Source organism: Macaca thibetana, chromosome 7 (assembly GCF_024542745.1).
Source record: "Macaca thibetana thibetana isolate TM-01 chromosome 7, ASM2454274v1, whole genome shotgun sequence".
In the NCBI taxonomy this organism is placed as follows: domain Eukaryota; kingdom Metazoa; phylum Chordata; class Mammalia; order Primates; family Cercopithecidae; genus Macaca; species Macaca thibetana.
In genome coordinates this window covers 33,087,562-33,112,881 of record NC_065584.1, presented here as the reverse complement: position 1 = coordinate 33,112,881, position 25,320 = coordinate 33,087,562, and the positions used below count along the sequence as shown (strand labels likewise).

The window sequence follows — 25,320 nt, the reverse complement described above, 5'->3', positions numbered from 1 at the left end:
GTGCTGGACAAAGGCAGTGGAGCAGGGTGGGGACAATGAGTGGCCAGGGTCTAGGGGCCTCAGAAGGCCAACCTTAGCCAGGCCCTCCCTCCCATACCCATGCACAGCTTGGCCTTGCATAAGACCCTAGGGGACCTCTGCCCAGCACCCCGAGCCCTACCCAGGATGGAGGTCACAGTAGGGCATCACCCCCACCAAGATCTAATAGGTCACCCATATTTCCAGCAAATTTGCAGCAAAACTCCTCCATCCTAACCCCACCCTGAAAATGAGCCCGACTCCTACCCAGTGCCCAGTGCCATCCCTCCCTGCAACTCCTGTCCAGTTTTCCCTGGACAGACAGAGAGACCTGGTGAGTAAGGTGCTTGGGGAAAACTGCCAGGGGAAAATGGGAGAGGTGAGCTGGGGTCAACTGAGCAGAGCCTTGAAAGCCACATTGAGACTGGCCTGTAACAGGGAGTTTGTGAAAGGTGGGGGTGGGTCAGAGCAGTCCTGGAAAGGCCACTCGGGCAACGAGATGATGGATGAACTGGTATGGGAGGTATGGTGGGTCCTTAAAACCTGTTGAAATAATGTAAATGAGAGTCTGCCATGGGTGGTGGTGATGGGGTGAAAAGTGGGGAGACAGCTGCAGAACTGAGAAACAGTTTGGAGGCAGACTCACTGGGACTCAGGGCTGAGGCTGTGTAGACAGCAGAGACTGTAGCTGTCTGAATGGTATCCCCAATACTAGAAAAGTACCGGGCACTTAGAACATGCCAAATGAATGAACAAATGATGCTTTTGCCGTTGTGTCCACCCTGAAGTCTTTGCCTGGAGCCCACATGCTCAGGGGTCCCTGCCCTGCCCCCATAGCTCGGGAGAAGCTGAAGACCCAAGAGAATGGGTTGGGAAGTGGTCTGTATGTGGGTATACAGTCTGCCAGATTGTACTGAATTGAATGTACACCCAAGGCTACCCTCTCCCTGGGCCTGGCTCCAACCCCTGGGGGTTGTGGGGGCCCTCAGCTGGGTCCTAAATGTCTGCCCAGAGGGGTGAGGTTACAGAAATGGCAGAGAAGGGGGATAGGGCAAAAGGCCGAGGCTGGTGGTGGCAGTGGGGACACTCATGCACATGCCAAGAGCTACTGCTGAGCTTGGCCTGGCCCCTGCCCCCTGCTTCCCATCCCTTCCTCCAGGCTCACTTTCCTCATCAGAAATTCAGCACTCTGCACACTCTGCCTGCGGAGCAGAGGCCAGAGGGGACGCTCCCTGGCGCAGCGCTTTCAGCCAGAAGAGACAGGTCCCGGGAGAGGTCAGTGGGGTGCACCTGGGAAGGCTGGACCCCCTCTCCCCACTCTCTGGGCTGTTCCACCAGGCTGCAGGGGCTTTCTCTTTGCTGGAGGAAATCCAGAATCCCACCATCGCCCTCACCCCCAACACAAGGTGACTGGGTCTCTGGACCCAGTGGTGAGGTTAAGAGAGCAGGAGCCCGGGGAGCGGCACACACGTGTACAGTGGGCAGCGGCTACAACACCCGCCTTGCTTCTCCTGCACCAAGTCCCCAGACAATGAGCCTTTAAGGAGGGCACATTCCAGAGCAAGGTGGATTTGCCAGGATCACCCCCACGCCTGCCCCTCGCCCCCATCACTATAGCTGACCAGAGGGAGAGGAATGCAGACTTGGTTAAACAACCTTGAGAAATAGAACCATGTTCCTTCCCGAAAATCAGCCCTCCCCATGGGCAGGCAGTTGCTCGCTGCCAGGGCACTCTGCTGACTCAGGGGAGCAGCCTGGAAGAACCAGGACCCCAGCGGCCCTCACTCCCCATGCTCCCCTTCCTTGAGAGGGACCCCCAGATTCTCCTGGAAGACCCCTGGCTTCCCTCTCCCATGGTGTCCCTTCTCTTCCCCGTTCTGGGCTTGGGCAGTGCTCCAGACTGGGCTCTTATTTTCACAAGAGGGACCCTGTGCTCTTTGTAAGATGAGGCCAGGGGTGCAGAGCCCAGCTGGGAGCCTGCTGGAGACTTTACCTAATTGGAAATGCGAGGGGGCATTCCACTCATGCCCCTGCCCTGGAGTTGGCTCTGGACAGACACAGCTCACAGGGCAGGGTGCAAGGAGCCCCAAAGGTCTGGCTGCAGCTACCTGGGGTGCTCAGGGTCACCAGCACATCGGTGGAGGGGGTCACTTGTTCTTCCTGTATCTCTGGAATCCCCTGTTCAGGCATTGGTGGGGTTGTGGCATTCCCTGCGGAGGAGAGAGGGGAAGAGGTGGGGTCACAGTCCTTTGGCCGGCGGTGGCCGCTCCCTTTTCCCTGGTGCTCAGACTTCCAAGAACGAAGGGTGAAGCCTGGGGTGGGTCACTCCCATACCTTCCAGTCTCCTGAAAGTTGATCTGGCCCCACCTAGAGAATCTGAGAGCTCTAACAGGCGTTGGAGCACATCCAGTCTAATGCTCTTTTATTTCAGGGCCAGGAGACTGAGGCTTGTAGAAATGGCCACTTGTCCAAGGCCAGCCAGCTTGTTGGAGGCACAGCTGACACCTGGGTTTCCTAATTCCCACTTCAACATTCTTTCCCTTCTGCTTACAAAGTGTTTCACAGCTTACAGAGCTCTGCCACAAATACCAACATCTTATTTGCCTTGAGAAGCCACAAGACAGGCTTCAGTGTCTTCTACCATTTTATAAGAAGCATGAGCTCAGCCTTCCAATGTCTGAACCCAACACCAGTGACAGGCAATTAGTGGTTTCAGGACAAGGCCTCCTGGGGGAAAGAGTCTAGCGACCCAACTAACCACCTATTTCAGCTAGTGCTGTCTCTTTGTTCTGATTTATGTGCCAAGTGGTGCCATGAACTTTGCAAAGAGTTCTGTGGCTAGAAAACTATCTGTGAAGTGTCATGGGGTCTCTTGCTGACCTCACAGCACCTTAGGTGTATAGAGAGCTCCCAGAAACAGCACTCACAGGCCACGTCCTTCTCACCCTCCTCTGATGTGTGTGAGCGTGGACCAGCTCACACACAGTAACTCCACTCCTGATTAAGGCCTCTTTCCTTCCCTTCTCTTTTGCCTGGGAGCCGCCAGGAAGAGGGACTCACCTGTGACCCAGGCAGGTGTATGGGTGACACTGGTTGTGACCTGCACAGAAACAGGAGAAGGTCGCTTTTGGCTCCTCTGTCGTCCCTGTGATGTGCCACCTTCCATCACACTCACCCCCATCTCCAGGCTTCCTACCAGCTAGCTCATTCACGTTTTCATTCATTCCAGGTATTGATGAGTTCTTACTCTATGCTGGGCATTCTGCCAGACACTTTATACCCACTCACTTCATTAACTTTCTCAACTATCTTATGATGGGAGATTGACATGATTAAATGAGCTGATGTACACACTATGCCAGCTTGGTGTCAGGTACATAGTAGAAAATCAGCAAGTTTGGTGTCAGCTATAACCCTCGCATCTCAACACAGTAACCGAAGCTCTGGAGGCTCACTAGAGTGCCTGGAGCCACAGGGCCAGTGTGGGAAAGCCAGACTGCAGGTTACACCTGGTGTCCCTCAACACAGCCAGTGGACAGAGGTTGCTGAGAGGGGGGACATAACAGAAGAGCAGGCAGAGGGTGGAAAAGGCCCTGGAGGCTGGCTGTGTCTATGGGGACTGGAGTTAGAGCTTTGGCCTGGGAGGATGTCATATAGTAGCCCAGGGAGAGAACAAGCCCCCTCGAAGAAACTGTATTTGGGGACAGTCAGCTATGCAGGGTGGAGGGGCAGGGGATAGAGTAGGGACTGAGAGGCTGATGAGGGAAGAAGCAGATCTCCTCTTCTGGAATGTTTTCCTGGGATGACACTCAGTTTTTCCCAGGGGAATCTTGGGCACAGGGAAGGGAGTTGGATGCGCCTTTCTCAGTGAGGTGGTTTGAGGCTGTTCACAGCTGTGCCCGCACTTCCCCGTACACCACTCCCAGAGGATACCTGGAGGTTCAACTAAACCAGCGCAGAAAGTGCCAGACCCAGAATGAACTGCAAGCAGCTCCACACCTCATCTGCAGTGCTTAAAGCTTGAGTGACAGCCGGACCTAACAGGACATGTTCCTACTTCCTTTCTGAAGGGGCCCCGGCCCACCCCAAATGGGAAAATGCTTGCACAATGACTGCTCCGTAAACAGGAGCTGTTGTTATCACTTCCTTTAGGGTAAAACGGTCTTTGGATCAATCCTCGCACTTGGTCATCTCTTCAAGTAAAATCCAACAGATGTTCCATCTTTCTCCCTCTCCTCTGTCATGAGACACTGCCCTGGGGCCTGAGCTGCTACCAGGTCCTGCTCTCTGCCATGCTTGCCCGGCCCCCTAATGGGAGGACGCACTCACCTGGCCAGCCTGAGAGTCACCTGGAAGGGAAAGGTGACAGCGTGAGCTCAGGGAGGAGGGTCCGGCTGCCGTCTTCCCTCACCACCACCTGGGCGCCTTCACAGTCTGCGCCCCAGACCACGTCCCCAGCAGGGCCGGCAGCACAGAAAGCTTGGACTCTTCTTACCTGCCTCTGCCCCTTCACCCCTGTAGGGACTGGCCACCACACAATTCCAGGACCCCAGGTCTGGAGAGCCTGAAGATAGCTCAGTGCAGCCTCTCTCTTGGTAAGTGGAAACCCCTGCTTTCCTGTAAGGCCTCGGGTGACAGGAGTCCCACTGGCTCCCGGGCCTGTCCACCCCATCCATCCTGGAGCCACCTCCTTGCACTGCTACCTCCTCCCTCCCACACCTCCCAACCAGGCTGGGTCACTCAGCCCCCTGCCCTGGGCTTTGGGCCAGGGGAACAGTTTGAGGAAGGAGTGGAGTTGCTCCAGGCTTGGCCGGTGTCCTGTGTCCACAACTGGGGCTCTGTCCTCACTTCCCTGTCTCTTCCAGATTCCTGGAGCAACCTGACCAATCATATAGCTTGTTGGCCCTATGATGTTCCAGGCCTCCTGCACTCAGTGTTACCAGTCACCTGGGCATGACTTCTCCACGGTTTTCAGGGCACTTGCAAGGAGAGCCTCATACCCAGCCGCCCTCCAGCTCCGTCCCTCTGGGGTCCAAGGCCATTGAGCTGGAGTTAGCACTCTGACTCTAAGGCTGGGCCAGGGGTCTGGCATGCAGGTCCTCAGGACCCGCCTGCCAGCTATTCAAGCCTGTAGCAAGCACCAGCCCCAGAAGCTGCATGGCCAGAGGGCAGGAGATGGAGAGGCCTGATCGCTGGGGTGGGGGCTGCGGCTGACCTTTCCCACCTCCACAAGCTACTCCCTAGGGCGTGGGCACCTCTTGACCCCATATGGAAGAGGAAGTGGGTGGGGCCTTGCTGTTGTAACAGGCCATGAGAGAAGGCTGCCAGGGTTGGGTGCTGCCGCTCCAAGCTCCCTTTTCTAATGCCACAGAGATGGGATGCCCAGGCACCCAGGATGGACACCCACACTTCTCTGAGGTGCTAGAAACTTAGGGGAAAGGGGAATCCCTCAGGCGTCTCCCCCAGCTCAGATACCCTTGTCAGGGACGGTCCCGGCCTCGAGCCAGGTGTCTGTGATGACCCGGAGTGGCTGTCTGTCTGCTGGCCCAGGCAGTGCCCCGCTGCTCCTCTGCCCTTGCTCTCTTGGGGGCCTTGCCAGTTCCTCCTCCTCGGCTTTCCTCATGGACAGGCGAATGTCGGAGCTGGCATAGGTGTAGCCGTGGCCGGCAGGGCAGATCTCTCTGAAGGCCTCTGCAAAGCCAACAGCCGGAGGACAAGCTGAGAGGTGCTGTTCCTGCAGGAAACCAGGGCCCTCCTTTCCCTCCCTTTGGGAGACACGGCAATTATGGCAGCAAGGAGGGAGGGAGCCCCAGGTTGGGATAAACACATGAACAGGCAGGGAAGACTACTTTAGTCTTCCAGATTGAGGGAGATCTACCCAGGCCCGGCAACATGGTCACTAGCCTTGAGGAAGCCCCTGGGCAGTGAAAGCTGGGATGGGGACAGGGGGTTACCTGTGCCAGGCAGAGGGCATTTCTCACACTCGCTGCCCCATGCTTTGCCCACACGGCTGCAGCAGCATATCTGCTTGGTGATTCGCTGGGCCAAAGGCAGGGTGCAGGTGTCAGGCCCAAGCGACCGGTAGCACAGTCCCTGCAGCATGGAGATGGCCTTGTCCGCTGCAACAGACACAGCACGTGGAGGTGGGCAGGTGGCCAGTGGGAGGGGAACACACAGCTGGGAGGGCAGTGGATGGAGGTGTGGCTGGCCACATGCACTCAGACTGGCCTGGCCCATATCTCAGTCGGGAAATTTGGAGCCCTGCAAATGCTCACAAGAACTTTAGAAGGAAGAGGTGTAGTGGAATGTTTCAGTACCTCCCCTTGTCATGTGCCTGATGAGACCCGTGACTCCCCACCTGCATGTGGAGAACCTGAGAGCAGGAACTGAGGATGCAGCTCCTTGTCTCCAGTGCTGAGTTTAGAAGTGTTTGCTGAAGGCCCCACGTGTCCCTAGGGTTGAGCAGGGAGCAGTATGTCCTAAGGACCACGGCCTCTGTGGGAAGATGAGGCAAGCTAAGGCCCGATGGGGAGCTCAGAGGACAGGGACCCTATATTGGGTCATCTCTGTCACCCAGGCACCTTCCATAGTGTCTGGTGCATGCAAATGCTTAGTAATGCTTGTTGAATCTATGCATGGATGGCTAGGCCAATGAGCCAATCAAACATGGAATCAACAAGCCAATCAAAATACTGAGGGTCACTGTGCGTTTGAGCTACACTGGGCTTAGGTCATAGCAATGCCACCACCCTTATCTCCTTTCTTGTACTTTGATAATAAATATTAAAGAACAGTTTCTGTATGTTATCTCAATGGAAGACGAGGAGGCCATGCCAGGTTGGAAGAGTCTGGAATCTGTAGAGGGCTGACTGGATTCTAAGAGGAGGAGAGGTGGGGTGAAGAGGACATCAATCAAAGTTTAGGAATGAATGATTCTGGGGAAGTCCTGGTCAGGCCCAGGACGCAGCAGACCAAGTTCGAATCCCTGCTCCACCATGAAGTACAGGACCTCCTTGGGCCTTAGCTTCTTCACATGTAAAATGAAGATGAGAATGATCATTCCATGGCAGGGGACACCTGTATTTCTGCCTGCCCAGAGTCTATGTGCCATATTCTGGTATAATCACCCTGTTTCTCCTACGGGAACCACCCCTTTCCCACCCTTGGTCCATGTGACTGGAGTGGAGGCTGGCGCCTTTCTGGCTGAAGGCTTGTGGTCCATACCCCTGGTTCCAGTGACTGGGTCAGGGATGGGCACTTCACCAAGGAGGCCCAGTGATAATCAGCTTCAAGACTATTCCTGGGTGATGGGGGAAAAGGGGCTCATTTTTTATTGAGTTTGCAAGGCTGAGAGGGTGTAGGCCTAGAGCATCTGGTGACCGCCTTCGAAGGAACCATGAAACTGACACAGAGGAAAGAGCAGGACCCCCCCTGCAGACACTGTGGCTGACTGATCAGCCAGCCTGAGGCCACACCACGCCTGCACTTCCTAGTTGTGTGAACCAATGCTTTTGTTTTTTTTTTTTTTGAGAAGAGTCTCGCTCTGTTACCCAGGCTGCAGTGCAGTGGCATGATCTCGGCTCACTGCAACCTTTGCCTCTGGGGCTCAAGCCATCCTTCCGCTTCAGCCTCCCTAGTAGCTGGGACTACAGGTGTGCACCACCGTGCCTGGCTAATTTTTAATTTTTTGTAAAGACAGGGTCTCACCATGTTGCCTAGGCTGGTTTTGAACTCCTGAGCTCAAGTGATCCGCCTGCTTCAGCCTCCCAAAGTGCTTGCATTACAGGTGTGAGCCGCTGGGCCCAGCCCCAGCGAATTCTTTTTTGCTTAAGGCAGTTTGAGTTTGGTTTCTGTCACTTGCAATCCAAGGACTCCTGATTAATAAACTTCGCCATGGAGATTAAATAGAGTGAGGTGTGTGAGAGCAGCTTGCCAAAAGTCATGTGCCTGCCACAGGTAAATCACCAGCCCGTCTGTGAGCCCTGGATCTCCAGGTGCAATTTCGGCTTCTAGCAGCCACTTCCCTTGGGACACTGTAAGGAAGGGCTCCGTCTCTTTGAACCCCAGGGTGGAGATGACCCGGGTGGGAATATCAGGAGGCTGGGGCAGCCCTGCCGACTGCTCCACTGGACCTGGTCAGGTGGCAGGGAGGGAGGGAGGCAGAACCCAGAAACAAAGGGAAGAGAAACTTCGCACTGCCCATCCCACTTGCAGGGAGGTGAATCGCCGTGGGAGGCTTGGGGGAGTAACACCAGGGACAGAGGGAAAAGGACACTAGAGGGACATCTCTGCTTCCCTGCATTAAGGATCTTTTTCTGGTACTCATAAATAAGTCACCTTGGATGTCAAACACACCTGTCTGGTAAAGGGATCTTAAGTGATGTGGAGTAGAAGGTAGGGTTGTAAGCCTCTCAAGGCCTTGATCACCTGCCACTGCCACCATGGAAGTTTCTTGAGAGCGGCCTGACATGTTCTCCCCACGCTGGACCCCTCACTCTCTGGGCACCCCCTTCCTATAGCTCTTGCTGTCTTATCTCCCTAGAGCCACTGGGTTCAGTCTCTGGGTGGCACTGGAGTCTTGTTCAACCCCATGGCCCTCCCAAACCCAGTACCAGAAAGTTTGCAGACTGAGGGCTTGGCCGGTTGCAGGGAGCCCTGCTGAGCTGAGAGCGGCCCATCCAACCTGGGCTGCTGCCTCCCAGAGGCCAGTTGGGACTGGTTTTATTTTAGCTCTGGTCGGGCCTTCTGGCCCAGGGAAAGCCCCATCTGGGCTGTGGTGTCAGTTCTGCCACTGGGGGTTACTGATAGCCTGGGCCACTCCCCCTGGAAACCACAGAGGTCTCTGGAAACAGGGCTGCCTGGCATACATGCAGGCACATACCTGGACACAATGCTAATGCCCACTATGTGTTCATGGATGAGGAGAAACTTCAGAACCACAGGGGCCACAGGATTGCGGAAAGGCCCTCAGGTCGGGCAGTAGCTCCATGAATGCTATGGATAATCCTTCTGGAAAGGTCACTCAGCAGCCAAGGCTCGGCCAGACATCACAGCAGAGGCCACCCCCACCACCCCCGCCGCCAAAGAAAACGAGGCTACGCATGGAACAGAAATGATTAGAAAGGAAAAAAAAAGAGAAATAGAAAAGATGAATTCTAAACTGCAAAGGCCTGGAAGAAATGCCTAGTGTAAAAAGGGAAGTAGTAACCATCTCAGTTCCAGCAGGATGGGCTGATCAGGTTTTCACACTGGGCCCAACTCCAGGTTGAGTAGCAGACACAGGCCCTGAGCATGGCATGATCAGGTCTTGGGAAAATTACTGCCCTGGGCTGGCCTGTGGACCTGAAGGGTCCCATCTTGCCTCCCAGTGTCCTCCCCAACCCCGTCCCTACCAGCACTCACACACACAGCGGCTCCGCGATGGATCCAGCATGAGGCCAGGTCTGCATGTGCACAGGTAGCTGCCCCTGGTGTTCACACACTCCGCGTCCTTGCACAGGCCCAGGGTCAAGCACTCATTGATATCTGCAGAGTTGGAGGAGATGACCAGCTCATGCCCCTGCCCTGGAGTTGGCTCTGGACAGACACAGCCCACAGGGGGCCTGATGGAGGGGAGGGGCGGGGTGGAGATCCTCAAATACCCTCTCCAGACAAAACAACAACAAAAGAGCTGCTATGTATTCAGTGGGATTCCTCTACCTGGGCCTCAGTTTCCTCACTTGTAAAATGAGGATAATGATAGTAACAACCAGACGGTGTTAGATGGATAAAATAAGATCAAACTGCAAACCACTTAGTTCAGTAACTGGCATGTAACAATGATCATAATATTAAGAGCTAATGTTTGTTTGTTTGTTTGTTTTTTGAGAGACAGTCTCACTCTGTCACCCAGGCTGGAGTGCAGGGGTGTGATTTCAGCTCACTGCAGCCTCCGCCTCCCAGGTTTAAGCAATTCTCATGCCCCAGCCTCCCGAGTAGCTGGAACGACAGGCGCGTACCACCACATCCAGCTAATTTTTGTTTTGTATTTGTTGTAGAGATGTGTTTTCACCGTGTCGCCCATGGCTGGTCTCAAACTCCTGGCCTCAAGCAGTCCAACTGCCTTGGTCTCCCAAAGTGCTGGGATTATAAGCATGAGCCACCTCATCAGGCCTCAAGCACTAGTATTTATTGAGCACCTATTACATGCTACATACTCTGCTGGGTATTAACATACAATACCCCATTTAATTCTCACAAACCATTTTATCAAATAGGCCCACACGTCCTCATTTTACCGGAGAAGAAACTGAGGTCTCGGGAATAACCAGGTCACCCACTGGTTTGGGGAAATTGGCACTGGGCACAGAGTCACTTAGCTGGAGAGTGGCATGTTGACATGCAGACAGGAAACAGATTGAGGGGACTGTTTGGGTTGGAAGGTGGAGAAGGAGCAGCCAAGTCCCTCCTATTCAGCCTTCCTCCAGAGGTCCCTGAAGCACCTCTGCGGGGCTCAAGACCCTGGGAGCATGACTGCAGTGAGCTGGAGGAGGGGGGACCCTGGTAAGGAAAAGGAGGCAGAGGCTGGAGGAAGGCACTGAAGGGGAAGGGGATAGCAAGGGTGCGCAGAGGCTGAGGGTTAGAAGGGCACATCTCCGGGTCCTCCTGAACGCCCTTCCTTGTGCAGGCTGCACATATCCCCCCAAAGACCCGTGGAGGCTAATGCTGTTCTTCAAATAAGGGAGGTGCACTGGTTTCCTCTGTGACCTCAAAGAGGAAACCCCCTTTTCCTGCTGCAAACTTCTCCCTGCCAAGGGGAGGTCTCAGCCCCCGAAATCTGAGCTATGAGGAGTCGGAGGCCATCTTGATGATGGCACTTCTGTTGATGATGGTGATGGCAGCAGAGATGATGTGCATGAATTGCTTGTGAGGGGCACCTACCTCCAGGCCAGGCGATAACATAGGCAGCCCTGTGTCTGCAGAGCCAGGTCACCCACTGGTTTGGGGAAATTGGCACTGGGCACAGGAACGAGGGACTGAAAGGTGACCCAGCCTGAGCACCAAGGGGCACTACTCCTTGATAGGATGCGCCATTGTGACAGGGTGCCAGTAAGAGCTGGAAAGGTGCTACTGAGAAATGGGAAAGGGCAGTGATCCATATGCGTCCAGACTGTGGCCACAGTGGGATGTGGACCTCCAAACCCAAGTCTGACTTGCTTCCCTCTGCTTAAGAAGCTTCTGGGTTCCCCATCACTTCTTAGAGGGAGGCCCTAAACCCTAACATGGTATCCAAGGTCCTCCACCGTGTCCCTAAAGCCTGTGGGTAAACAGGTGGCTCTGATGAGACACTGGCAGACCTGTGGCATCTCCCGTGTGTACACAGGCCATGTACATAGTACTTTCTGGGACACTCCAGACAGTGCAAAATGTTCTTTTGCTGATGGTGTTCACATTGCCTGGAGAGCTTGCATCCTCTTAGTTGGCCAACTTGTACTCATTTTTAAAGTCTTGGCTTGGGTATCACCTCTTCCAGGAAGCCTTCCCTGATCCTCCCAGTCTGGGAAGGGGCCCCCACCATGGGATCCTGTAGCACTCAGTGACCGCTGCTTTCTCTCAAGAACACTCTGCTCATTAGATGTGATTGTTCAGGGGTCTATCTGCACCTGGGGCAGGACTGTGTCTTCTCCATCACTGTGTACTCAACACCTAGCACAGTGTATGTAGCCCATAGTAATCTCCCCTCCAATAGTTTGTGGAAGTAGGAGGGAAGGATGGAGAGAGAGAGGAGAGATGACGTGTGCAGGTGCAGAGGTGAGCAGGTCCCTTCGCAGACACGGAGACCACAGCCACACACGTGGGAAAGGGAGGTTTCAGGGGCAGGGCCTCCTGAGGGAAGGTCCTTTGGTGTCCTGAATCTTGGGGCTCAGTGGAGGGAGGGCAAAGAACCCATTTGAGATCCTGAGAATAACCTTAAAGCTTCAGACTGGGAAACCCACCAGGAGGAAAAGCAACTGGCAACCGTTTAGATATGAACAGCCCCGATTTCCCTCCAAGGGCAAAAATACGTATTTCTCCCTAGAGCCACTGTCTGCTTGGCCCTCAAACCACTGGCTCCTGAGGGAGTCTGACCCTGGACTAGGCTGGGCCAGAGATCTGCCCCTTTGCTCGGCCCCAGCACCTTTGCTTATCCACAGGCTAGGAATCACTTCTGCAGCCTGGCACCCCCGAGGGAGACAGCCCAGTCACACAGAGCTTCCCCAGACTCCTCTCTCGGAAGCAACCTCCAGAGGGAGGGCACCGTGGAGGCCACCTGGGTCAATCCCCTGTCTCTGACCCAGCTCCATCCAAAGCAAACCATACAGACAACTATTTGTCCAGTTGTCCAAGCTCCTCACAGGGAGGCCACCTTGTTCCCCACTGGCCTCTGCCAGCCCCAGGAGCCTGTCCCTGGCAGGAAGCCCCCATGCTCCCTGCCCCCCTTCCTGGCTGTGGGTTGAAGCAAGTGGGAGGGAGGCCTGAATAGCTAAGGGTTTTTAGTTGGGAAAGGCCCACAGAGGCCCCAACAACTCAGGCTGACTTGATTTCCCACCCTGGAGCTGAAATTCTTCCCATTCCAGGGAGACCAGCTCAGGAGGAAAGCAGAAGGGCAGGGACTGCGGCGGCCCCTTCGGACACAGCCCCGCATGGCCTAGAGACCCTAGCCTGTGTTCCAGGTGGGGGTGGGTGGAGATGGGGAGGAGGGCAGGTGTCGGCCCCCTTGGCTTCCTCTGTCACTCTCAAGCAAGTCCCTGGATTTCCTTAGGCCCCTGGAATCAGCAGCCTCCCACCACTCCCCCAAGCTGGGGCTTAGAGGGACTCAGTGGAGACCACTCGACCAATGACAGACACTCCTCCTGTCTGGTGCTAGGAGTGTGTCCCAGCATCCCTGAGCCCAGCCCTGGCCCTAGGGGTCCTACCTTGGCAGTGAGTGAGGTTCAGTCTCTTGTATCCCTGAGGACACTCCAGCTGGCCATTCTCAATCACCGGGGAGGCTGAAGAGTGGAGATACAAACAGGTCTCACTGGAGGGCCCCTAGGCTCCTCTGTCACCCATGCTGGGAAGGGGTGCAGTCTGGATGTCCAGCCCACCCAGCAGCAGTGAGCCCCAGCCCCTGAAGCCATCGTCCTGGGCAGCTGTGCTTCCTGGTTCTCACCAGACTCCTCTCGGCCTACCTTGCTTTTATTAAAAGCAGTACTAAGTGAAATAAGCCAGGCACAGAAAGACAAATATCACAGATCTCACTGATATATGGGACCTAAGAAAAACAAACAGAGTAGAGTAGAATGGTGGTTACCAGGGCCTGGGGAGAGGGGAGACAGTGATCAAAGGGTACAACATTTCAGTCAGATATAGGAGGAGTAAGTTCAAAAGATCTGTTGTACAACATAGTGACTATGGTTAATAACAGTGTCTCGTATTCTTGAAAATTGCTAAGAGAGTAGATTTTAAGTGTTCTCACCACAAAAAATAAATATGTGAGGTAATACACATATTAATGGGTGCAATTTAGCCACCTTACAATGTATACCTATTTCAGAACAACAGTTGTGCACCGTCCAGGCGCAGTGGCTCACACATATAATCCCAGTGCTTTGGGAGGCCAAGGCAGGTGGATCACCTCAGGTCAGGGGTTCGAGATCAGCCTAGGTAACATGGTGAAACCCCATCTCTATGAAAAATATGAAAATTAGCTGGGCATGGCAGCACATGCCTATAATCCCAGCTACTCAGGAGGCTGAGGCAGGAGACTCGCTTGAAACCAGGAGGGGGAGGTTGCAGTGAGCCAAGGTTGTACCACTGCCCTCCAGCCTGGGTGACAGAGTGAGACTCCATCTCAAATCAAACAAAACAGTGGTGCATCACAAATATATACAATTTTTATTTGTCAATTAAATTTTTAATCCTAAAAATTGTATTATATACTTCACATATATAGTTATAACATTATATATAGTATATACTATACTATGTGCATGTCATATATATAACATGGGTTTTATTGTTATAACTTTTTGCTTTTTATTTTGAAATACTAAAGATACACAGATGTCTGATTGCAGATTGACCAACAAGGAAATGATTCTCAGTATTTTTATGCTGATACACATCCTGCCTTGATATCACAACATTCCCCCTTACTTTACAGAGAAAAAAAAAAAAACCTCAGACAGTTGACATTAAATAAAAACAGGGGAAAAAAATCTCCATTACTTTGGGGGAACAGACTAGTGTGCCAACCCTCTTGAAAAGCTCTAGCAGGGGGCATACTTCTGATCACCACCTGTCTTCACAGGAAAAGGCAGGGGAATACTATATTTTGTGGAACAAAAAGAGAACTCAGCTATAAGTTTGACAATTCTTTTGCCTATAGCTAGCCAGCAATTCTAAGCAGGCGCGAGCAATTGCCACAGACCTTATTCCATACAAATTTCCAGAAAGACACTATGAGGTTTCAAAGGTCTTGCTCTATAAAGCTAGCTGCATGGTGGCTTCCTGTAGCAATTTGCCTTCTTCTAGCTTCGACTCCTTTGTGGCAATAGCTTGTCTCTGAATGCTGCACCCTCCATCTCTGTCACCTTATCCCAATTCCTTTTTCTCCCAGTCGTAACATCAGCAGCTACACTTTCAGAGTTGTTTGCTAAAGCTTCTTGTCATCCAGGAAGTCATTTACTGTTGAGAATATATGTTCACTGGTTCATCCTTTAGTGATTTACAAAAAGAGAGGTCTTCACATATATATATATATATTTTTTTTTTTTCTTCTTCTTCTTCTTTTTTAAGATGGAGTCTTGCTCTGTCACACAGGCTGGAATGCAGTGGTGTGATCTCGGCTCACTGCAACCTCCACCTCCTGGATTCTAGCTATTCTCCTGCTCCAGCCTCCTGAGTAGCTGGGATTACAGGCATGCACCACCATGCCCGGCTAACTTTTGTATGTTTAGTAGAGACAGGGTTTTGCCATGTTGGCCAGGTTGGTTTCGAACTCCTGACCTCAGGTGATCCGCCTGCCTCGGCCTCCCAAAGTGCTGGGATTATAGGCATGAACCACCGCACCCAGCCTTTCATGTATTTTTATTGTTGAAATGAGTTATTGCAAATACCAAGAGGCACGTTAGAGATATCTATACTTTTGTCCAATTGTACAGCAAAGTTGAGTGTCTTTGTGGTTTAAAATGTTTTTCTAATCAAGATAGCTTTTATTTCACCATTAGCTGCTGTCTCTGGGCACTTACACACTTAGTGCAAGGTTTGTTATTAGTAATGGCCTATATCAATCTGTATTTCATATGGTCTTCTTGATCATTTGGATCCTGGGGTACTTGGGGGTCACATCTGATAGGTTGTCACGATTTTTACATTGTAATATGGCTGATGACATGGTATAAGACCCCCTGAGAAGGGTCAGCATTGCGTTTTTTAATGATTGCTTATGATTATGGGACTAGTATTATTTTGCATCCACGGTTTCTTTGCAGGAGCTTTTCAGAGCCACCTCTCCATTTGGTGTGGGTTAGTTTAGTTAACACCAGAACACATAACTAAAAAATCCAGTAATCACAGCACTGTGAACTGCACTGCGTTGTAATATGCCAAAGACAAATAGAAGGAGGTGCCACATTTTCTTGGAAGCCCCACTCTTCCCTGAGGACACACTGTGTGCCAAGCATGACATGTGACAGCCTGACATAGGGACAGACCAAGTGAGGACATAAATTAGTAACACTTAACTTTTTTAAGATTAAAAAATGTAAACTGAAGTTCAAAAATGTTTTCCTGCCAGGACTGGCCCGCTCCGGGTTTGCACGTTCCACGTAGGGACCAGGGTCCAGCCTAGAAGGCCGCTCTTGTGGAGACACACAGGGATTCTGAAAACGCTGAGAAGGAGATGGAAAGATGGGAGTGAGGCTGGGAAATATGCATGTCCCTGGCTCGGGGCCTGGTGGTATAAACTGAGGACAGAGAGGAGGGAAGAAAGAGAAGTCATTTGGAGAAACTCAGAAGGCAGGCTGATTAGATGCAGCCCGTGAACACTATGAGGAGCAGAAGGTAGGAAAGAATGATGCAAGGCTGCTGCCAGAGGGCCGAGGAAAGAGACCAAGTGCACATTTGTCCAGTGCTTCAGAGTTGCAAGGCCATGGGTGCACATGGTCCTGTCTGTTTCTCACAACAATTATACCCTAAGGCAGGGACCATCATCCCCAATTTACAGATTAGGAAAGCAAGGCTCAGTGAGGGGTAAGTAACTGACCCAGGTAACAAAGTTGCTGGAGCAGAGGCAGGGTTGAAATTGGGCCTCTAGCTGTGAAGGCCACATCCTTTCTCCTACCTTCTACTGTGCTTCTCTAAGAGAGAGAGAGATCAGGAAGAGCTGGGGAGCCAGCAGGCCAGGATGATATCAACTCTCTAGATGTCAAGAGGGAGAAATGATGCTGGGCATGGTGGCTCACACCTGTAATCCCAACATTTTGGGAGGCCAAGGCAGGAGCATCACTTGAGCCCAGGAATTCAAGACCAGCCTGGGCAACATGGAGAAACCCCGTCTCTACAAAAAAAATACAAAGATAAACTGGGCATGGTGGTTCGCGCCTGTGGTCCCAGCTGAGGCAGGAAGATCACTTGAGCCTGGCAGGTCAAGGCTGCAGTGAGCTGTGATAATGCTACTACACTCCCGCCTGGGCAACAGACGGAGATGGACACAGAGACGGAGAGGGAGAGGGAGCGGGAGAGGGAGGAAGCAGAGGCCCCTGCTTCTTTAGTGATCAGAAGGGGAGCAGCAGAGAGCTTGGATTAGAGCAGGAAGCAAGAGTGGAAACAGCTGCTGGCACCTGTGGAAAACTGTGAGAACCCAAGGAATGGGTGAAGCTGAGAGGAGCTGGGTCCACCCATTAGTCTGGATTTTTTTTTTTTTTTTTTTTTTTTTTTGAGACGGAGTCTCGCTCTGTCGCCCAGGCTGGAGTGCAGTGGCCAGATCTCAGCTCACTGCAAGCTCCGCCTCCCGGGTTCACGCCATTCTCCTGCCTCAGCCTCCCGAGTAGCTGGGACCACAGGCGCCGCCACCTCGCCCGGCTAATTTTTTTGTGTTTTTAGTAGAGACGGGGTTTCGCCGTGTTAGCCAGGATGGTCTCGATCTCCTGACCTTGTGATCCGCCCGTCTCGGCCTCCCAAAGTGCTGGGATTACAGGCTTGAGCCACCGCGCCCGGCCCATGTATGTGCTTTTTATATAAAGTGGTCTCCTCCTTAATGTGGGGAACCTGCCCCCCTGCCGCTGGCCTGAAGGGAGTGTGTGTCGTGGGCAATTCTTCGTGAAGGCGGGCTTCTAGAGGGAAATAAATGCCAAGCCACTGTCTCTGGGGAAACTCCCATTTTTGCCAACAACCTCCACCCTGAAACCAGGGCCCTCAGCACCCCTCCTCGCACCTCCCAGAGGCAGTCTATAAGGGGCTAGTTCCTAGCTTCTGTAAGACCAAGTACAGCATGGAATCTGAAAGATCAGTTTAAGGCCAGGCACGGTGGCTCATGCCTGTAATCCTGGCACTTTCAGAGGCTGAGGCAAGTGAATCACCTGAGCTCTGGAACTCAAGACCAGCCTGGGCAACATGGCAAAACCCTGTCTCTACCAAAAATACAAAAAGTCAGCGGGCGTGGTGGCATGAGCCTGTGGTGCTTGCTACTCAGGAGGTTGAGGTGGGAGAATTCTTTGAGCCTGGGAGGTAGAGGTTGCCGTGAGTCAAGATCATGCCTCTGTACTCCATGCTGAGCAACAGAGTGAGACTATGTCTTAAAAATAAATAAATAAGGCCGGGCGTGGTGGCTCATGCCTGTAATCCCAGCACTTTGGGAGGCTGAGGCGGGATGATCATGAGGTCAGGAGATTAAGACCATCCTGGCTAACACGGTGAAACCCTGTCTCTACTAAAAATACAAAAAATTAGCCGGGCGTGGTGGCAGGTGCCTGTAGTCCCAGCTACTTGGGAGGCTGAGGCAGGATAATGGCGTAAACCCGGGAGGTGGAGCTTGCAGTGAGCAGAGATTGTGCCATTGCACTCCAGCCTGGGTGACAGAGTGAGACTCTGTCTCACAAAAAAAAAAAAAAAACAAAGGCCGGGCGCGGTGGCTCAAGCCTGTAATCCCAGCACTTTGGGAGGCCGAGATGGGTGGATCACGAGGTCAGGAGATCGAGACCATCCTGACTAACACGGTGAAACCCCGTCTCTACTAAAAAAATACAAAAAAACTAGCCGGGCGCGGTGGCGGCGCCTGTAGTCCCAGCTACTCGGGAGGCTGAGGCAGGAGAATGGCGTGAACCCGGGAGGCGGAGCTTGCAGTGAGCTGAGATCCAGCCACTGCACCCCAGCCTGGGTGGCAGAGCGAGACTCCGCCTCAAAAAAAACAAAAACAAAAACAAAAACAATAACAATGTATGTGTGTATATATACATACACACACACACACACACACACACACACACACATACATATGAATAATTCAGGTTAAATCTCCTTGGGAGAAAGTGGAAGTTTAGGTGGCCAGGTGGCCCAGGGTGAGAATTCGGCAGCCAGTGAGCTTTGTGACAGGTGAAGGCAGGTGACACCTGTCACTGTCCCTGCCACCCACACCAGGTGTCCCTCTTGCATGCTCCCCACACATATAGACTTCCCAAATCACAGCACTAGCTTTTCAGCTGAAAAACTCAGTTCTTGGTGTGCCGTGGCTGCCTGCTCACTCTTCCATCCTTCCACAAAGTATAAGCTACGTGAGGACAAGGATCTTGTCTTCTTCATCACTGTTATGTCTCCAGTGCCATGTCCCAAGCATGACACCTAGAGCTGTGTGGGCACTCAGTCAAAATAGGAACAAATAAGAAGAGCAAACACTCAAATGGCATTTACTATGGGCCAGGCCCTATTATAAAGGCTTCACACTAATTAACTTAGTTAATGCTCATAAGAGGCCTTGGAGAGTCTTACTAACATTATTCCCATTTTATGGATGAGCAAACTGAGGTTCATCCATAAAATGGATGAGGTTATGAAACAAACCAAAGGTTGCCCTGTTGGTGGACAGAGCTGGGATTATGAACTCAGGCAGTCTAGCTCGAGAGGAGAAATTCTGAACCATTCTCCCCACTGCCTCCAAATAAATAGATTCGTAAAAAGCCTTAGGGGTGCCTAGGCAGACAACCCTAGGGCACAATGGAGGCACCTGCCCAGTAGAAAACCTAGCACCCTTCCTAGGAAACCTCTACCCTGTTTTTAAATGAGGGATCAGGAGAGAGAATAAAAAAAAAAAAAAAAAAAAAGTAGGGATACTCAGAAGGAGGTCAGAAGAACTGATCAGATGCCTGATAAGGGCTCCACGATGTGCATAACCAAAGTGTCGGGCAGAACTGACAAAGGAAATGGCGTAGAACCCGTCCTACCCCTTGTGGCTCCTCAGTCAGATCAAGGTTATCACAAGGGGTAAGGGGTCAGAGAGTAGAAAGAAGAGAATCTGTGAGACCTGGAGAGAGAGAGTGGCTAAGCTGTGACTTTCACGAATGCCTCAAGGAGGCCTTGCAGGGCTGCAGTGTCCTTGCCTTTGGGACTCTTAGACTTGCGAGAGCCAAAGCAGCTGCCCAGGGTCAGTGGAGACTGACCTGAACTCCAAAGGGTTCACATCACAAATGCCCATGAAGCATGCAGGGTGGATGTGGGGAACCTTCTTGGTAAGGACATCGGGACATATGGTCTTCTGACTCCCTGGCCTCGGCCCTGTCCACCCTCTGCTGTGTCTCGGTTGCTCACAAACTGAAGAAAGAAGCAGAGGGGTCCCTGGCTGCAGCCTGCCCCTGCCCTCCTAACTCTCCCCCTCAGCCCCTGGGACTCCCAGGGAGGCCTCAGTAAAGGCAAACTAATTTCTCAAGACAGTTTTGGCATTGACTGCATGAGTAGAGCTGTGGATGAGAAGGTGAAGACTTATCTGGCCACAGGGCTGTTTACAGGCTGTGCCAATCTCAGACTGCGATGACAGGTGCCTGCAGCAGGGAGATGTGAAAGGTCCCCACCACACAGCCTCTCTGCCCAGGGACAGACACATGCACACCTGGTGAGGCCAAGCTCAGTGCCTCAGGGATGCGTGAGCTGGCTGGCGCCTTGCCCTTTGATTTGCAAACCTCAGATGGGCAAGCTGGAGAGAAAATTCTACTCCCCTAGTAGAAGGAGTGCAGGCACTGGGGCAGCCAGACCCACATCTAACCCCTGGCTCCACTATGACTAGCTATGTGACCTGGGGCACATTTCTTAACCTCTCAGACTGAATTTTTTTGTTTGTTTGTTTGTTTTATTTTATTTTATTTTTTTTGAGACTGAGTCTAGCTCTGTCGCCAGGCTGGAGTGCAGGGGCGCAATCTCGGCTCACTGCAACCTCTGCCTCCTGGGTTCAAGCAATTCTCCTGCCTCAGCCTCCCAAGTAAACAGGATTACAGGCATGCGCTGCCACACCCAGCTAATTTTTGTATTTTCAGTAGAGACAGGGTTTCACCATGTTGGCCAGGACAGTCTCAAACTCCTGACCTCGTGATCTGCCCATCTTGGTCTCCCAAAGTGCTGGATTGCAGGTGTGAGCCACCGTGCCTGGTTGAATTTTTTCATCCGTAGAAGTGGGGACTGGGCTGGGTGCAGTGGCTCACGTCTGTAATCCCAGCACTTTGGGAGGCTGAGGCGGGCAGATCACGAGGTCAGGAGATCGAGACCATCCTGGCTAACACGGTGAAACTCCGTCTCTCCTAAAAATACAAAAAATTAGCCGGGTGTGGTGGCGGGTGCCTGTAGTCCCAGCTACTTGGGAGGTTGAGGCAGGAGAATGTCATGGACCTGGGAGGCGGAGCTTGCAGCGAGCCGAGATCACACCACTGCACTCCAGCCTGGGCGACAGAGCGAGACTCCATCTCAAAAAAAAAAAAAGTGGGGACAAAAACTCAGCTTGTGGAGTCATTGTGAGGATTAGCTTTGCTGAAACAATGAATATCAGACTGAACCTCACAGATGCATGGCACAATCCCTATAGAGCCAGCCTGCCTGCCTGCCTTCCTTCCTTCCTTCCTTCCTTCCTTCCTTCCTTCCTTCCTTCCTTCCTTCCTGCCTTCCTGCCTTCCTGCCTTCCTGCCTTCCTTCTTTCCTTCCTTCCTTCTTTCCTTCCTTCTTTCTTTCCTTCCTTCCTTCCTTCTTTCCTTCCTTCCTTCCTTCTTTCCTTCCTTCCTTCTTTCCCTCCTTCCTTCCTTCCTTTCTTCCTGCTTTCCCTTTTTCCTTCCTGCCTGCCTGCCTGCCTGCCTTCCTGCTTTCCTTGCCTTCCTGCCTTCCCACCTTCCCTTTTTCTTTCCTTCCTTCCTCCCCTCCCCTCCGCTCCCCTTCCTCCTTTCCTCCCTTCCTCCCTTCCTCCCTTCCTCCCTTCCTCCCTTCCTTCCTTCCTTCCACACAGTCTCAAAGTTGGCATGCTGGCCCACTGTCCCTCACTATCTGGGTGAATTTGGGCAGGTTACACAACCTCTCTGAGCCTGGGTTTTCTTATCAGTAAACAGGAGATGACAACTCCCTCTTCATGGGGTTATTATGAACACGAAATAAGCATGTACAACTCTGAGCACAATACTTGCCCCATTTTAGGAATTCTTGTAATGTCCATTATTCAGATTTCCCTCCTTGGTGAAAGACCAGTGGGGTCCCCCAGTGATTGTGGACATTCTGCCCAAAGATGGCCTCTGACTGCCTCCTCAGAGCAAGATAGAACCAGTCACCACAAAGAGAGAAATCGAAAAAAGAGTCTGGTCAGACCCCTGGCTCAGGCAGGTGCCACCTAGCCACCCCCGCCCCAGCCCTTCCTCCGCTCTCCAGGCTAGAGGTGCCACATGTCAGTGACACCCACCCTGCTGGGTAGGGAGGGTGCTCACTTAAGCCTGAGGCACAATTCTTTCCCAGCAGGCTTCAAGTCCCTTGGAAGAAGCTCTCGAACATCTCTGAGCCAAAGAGACACTGCCTTTTCAGCTGACAACTGGAATTCTGAAAATCCCATTTCCTTAGAGTAAGGGACTGGGCATCTCATCCAGAATCCCAGAGAACAGAAGCCCCACCCCAGCACAGCTGTTCTCCAAGCCAGGGTCCTCTAGTTCAGTAAACGCTTGTGCCTGGTACAAGAAGTGGCGCAGAGGGGCCACTTACAGAGTGGCTGGAAGCAGGTGTCTGGAGTCAGATAGGCCTGGGGTGTCAGGCTCAATTTTCTCTTCTGTAAAATTGGGATAATAGCACCCAACATCTAGAAATATTGTTAGGATGCAAGAAAATAAGAAAGCACTTAGCACCGTGCCTGGCACTTACAAGCGCTCTGAATAAATGGTTGCGAATGACGACGAGGGTGATAATAATGGTGCTGCTGCTGTGGCCTGCCCTAAGGCTCTCTGCCCCTCATGCTCCCAGCACCCTCACATACCCACCCTCCCCAGGGGCTGGCATCACAGAGCTACACCTATAACTCTCGTCAGGGGCAAGGGTCAGGACCAAAGCAAAGCCTTCTTTCTGTTGGGGGTTTCAAATACATTTTCAAACATTTCTAAAAACCCCCATTTCCTCAAAAATCAATTTTCTTTGTCATCTCCTCTGAAAAACCTGTTCTTGGTAGGCATTCTCCCGGTGATCTGGAGCCCACTACTTTTAGTTTATTGCTGGGCACCTGCAGTTTTTAATAAGTTGTCCCTTGCGATCAGTTTCAAGTCGAGCTCTGGTTACCAGAAACACCACACATCGGATAGTTCTCTCTAGAACTGCGTGGGGAAAGCCTACACCCTTCTCCCTAGGGCAATTATTTCTCTTGACGCAGGCCGGGGCTACATGTTGATAACCTGCCTGTCTATCCAACCTGAATCTTCTTGACGGATATAGCACAAGGAACTCACAAAACCCGATCTTGATGCGCATCCTCTTGGCTGCAGCATTCCAGTCTAGCATCCTGATCTTTGTTTGCTTCAGGGAGGCTCAGGTCTCCCCAGAATGATTAGGGAGATCTTGCTCAGCTGAGAGTCAGACATACTGTGGTTGGAATCCTGGCTCTACCTGCCCTAGACGTGTGACCTCGGACAAGTTCCTCAGCCTTCTCGGAGCTCTATTTTCCTCATCCATCACATGGGGTTAAAAATCCTGGGCTTGCAGGTGGCTGTACAAATTCAGTGAGACAAAACAGGTAAAGGGCTCGGCATAATGTGAAAGTTCAGGAACCGGCAGCTAGCCTTGGTCTAAGAGAGAAAGGTGCAGAGTTCCTTGAAAGGGCAGAGCAAGAAAATCTGTTCTCCCTGGAGATACAGGGTGCCCTGGGTTCAGAGGTGAACTCAACCCACCCCAGGCAAATGGCAAGACGATCTCATGGCAAACAGCTGGAGCCCACCACTGCAGGCCCCGAGCCATGTGCCAGCCCTGCCTGTCCCAGCAAAGGGGCCTTGGGGTTGACACAGCCAGTGCCAAGCCAGATGGGGCAGTGGCCAACTTTCCAGTCAGCCCAGATGTCTGTCTTTCTCAGATGAAAACTCAAAAATGTGGCCTCAATCAAAGTGGCTTTTGAGAGCCGTGTGTTCTCCAGACTCTGACAGGAGGATTGAAGAGGCCTATGAGTCGGGATCCTTTGATAAATCTCAAGGGGTCAGGAAGACCCGGCTCAGGCTAGGTCCTGGGAGTTCAGCTGAGTACACATTACCTCTACCACTCAGAGTGAAGGGAGCAGAGGCGAACTGTGGGCTGGTCTAGACTGACTCCCGGGCCAGCTCTCCACGCAAGTTCTGTGGCATTCCGGAAAAAAAGGGATTCACCTATGCCATGTAATTAAGACTTCAAGGCAGTCCTTTTCCATGTCAGGAATAGTGGCATTCTGGTGGGACCTTCTTCAACAGTCCAGCACAGAGCCTCAAAGCCAAAATGTGACTGAAGGGAAGCCACTCCCAGGCTGCTCGCCCTATCACTCCCACTGCCACCTGATTTGCTAGAACACCTCACTGGGGATGACAAAGGCTTCCCCCAAAGAAGCATAACCCTATTTTATCAGAGGAGAAATAGGGGCTCAGAGAGGCAAAGCCACCAGGGCCAGGGATGATCTGGGATCCAGAAGTCTTGTCTGTCTTGCCAACCTTCCCCAAACCTGCCCTGACAGCTTGCCTTTTCTTCCTCTGCTTCTTGTACAGAAGCTTCTTTGTCATCCCCACTTAAAGAAATGTGCCCACCCCAGCCCCAGGCTCAGGCATGAAGTGAGGTGCCTGGCACTCTGTCAACACAAACAAGGCTCCCCAACATCTTGCCCCTTCTCTATACAATGCCCAGCTGCACTTTCATGTGTTTTTGATGTTTATGTTGCCCTGGTCTTTGTTATTTCTTGCTCAGTGTGCTGGGATGCTTGACATTCCAGGGTCTGTACCCTGGTGCCCAGCATGCTGAGATGTGCTGGACACAGTGGGGGAGGCCACCGTCTGGGATGGGGCGGAGCGAGGGCAAGGGCTGAGCGTTGGGTGTGTTGGGGGAGGGGTACAATTGGCGTTCTGCATGCACCTGATCCACAGAGCTCTGCTCCCATGCCCACCGCCACTGGGCTCCAGCCCTGCCTGAACCGAGCTCACCGGCTGTATTTGGAGCAGGGTTCTTGGGCATCAGGTGGGCTGAGCTCTCAAGGCTGGCACACAGGTGGAACCAGGAGTGGAGCAAGTGGGCGAGCAGGTAGCCACTTCAGTACAGACTCTGGCTTTTTTCTCCTGCTCCCCACCCTTCCAGTGGAGGGCTCCCCCACTCTCAGAAGTGCTTTCAAGATCTGGGGATGTGGTCACTGTGCCTGTCAGCCCTGGTTGAGGGGAACAGGCCTAGAATCCTCCACTGGCAGCAGCCAGCCCTGGCATGGACCTCACAGCCTGCCTCTCTGCATCCCTGATGGGCTCCAGAGCTTGGGACAGGCAGGCCCTGTACTCCCACTCTCCACTCCAATCTTACAAGCGGCAGATGTGACATATAAGTGAAGAATCCAGAGTGGCTCTATTTTCATTTTCACTAATGTCACCTGATATGTGGCTACTAACATCACTGTCAGATTGGCTTAGTGAATTAGAGAGGAGGTACTGACCCAAGGACCCTGTGGGGTCCTGACTGCTGACACCCCACCCAGAGGGCTGCATCTCAAGAGCTCAGGATTATGCTTGGTACCCAAATCAAGCACACCTTAAGGCCTGAAGACTTGCCCAGAGGAAGGTTCCGTGAAGGGCACAAACCTCAGCTGGGAGGAGAATC

The 25,320-nt window shown here is 52.5% G+C and overlaps 1 protein-coding gene across 1 annotated transcript in view; it reads right to left on the bottom strand.

Moving 5' to 3' along the window:
* LTBP2 (latent transforming growth factor beta binding protein 2) overlaps positions 1–25,320 on the bottom strand; it is a 114,555-nt gene that overhangs the window by 23,602 nt on the left and 65,633 nt on the right. The window contains exons 9-15 of the mRNA XM_050798074.1: positions 12,954–13,028; positions 9,421–9,543; positions 5,973–6,137; positions 5,494–5,709; positions 4,348–4,367; positions 3,079–3,118; positions 2,127–2,228 (exon numbers count right to left, since the gene is read on the bottom strand). Of these exons, the coding sequence (XP_050654031.1) occupies positions 2,127–2,228; positions 3,079–3,118; positions 4,348–4,367; positions 5,494–5,709; positions 5,973–6,137; positions 9,421–9,543; positions 12,954–13,028 (741 nt within the window). The remainder of the gene's footprint in view (positions 1–2,126; positions 2,229–3,078; positions 3,119–4,347; positions 4,368–5,493; positions 5,710–5,972; positions 6,138–9,420; positions 9,544–12,953; positions 13,029–25,320) is intronic.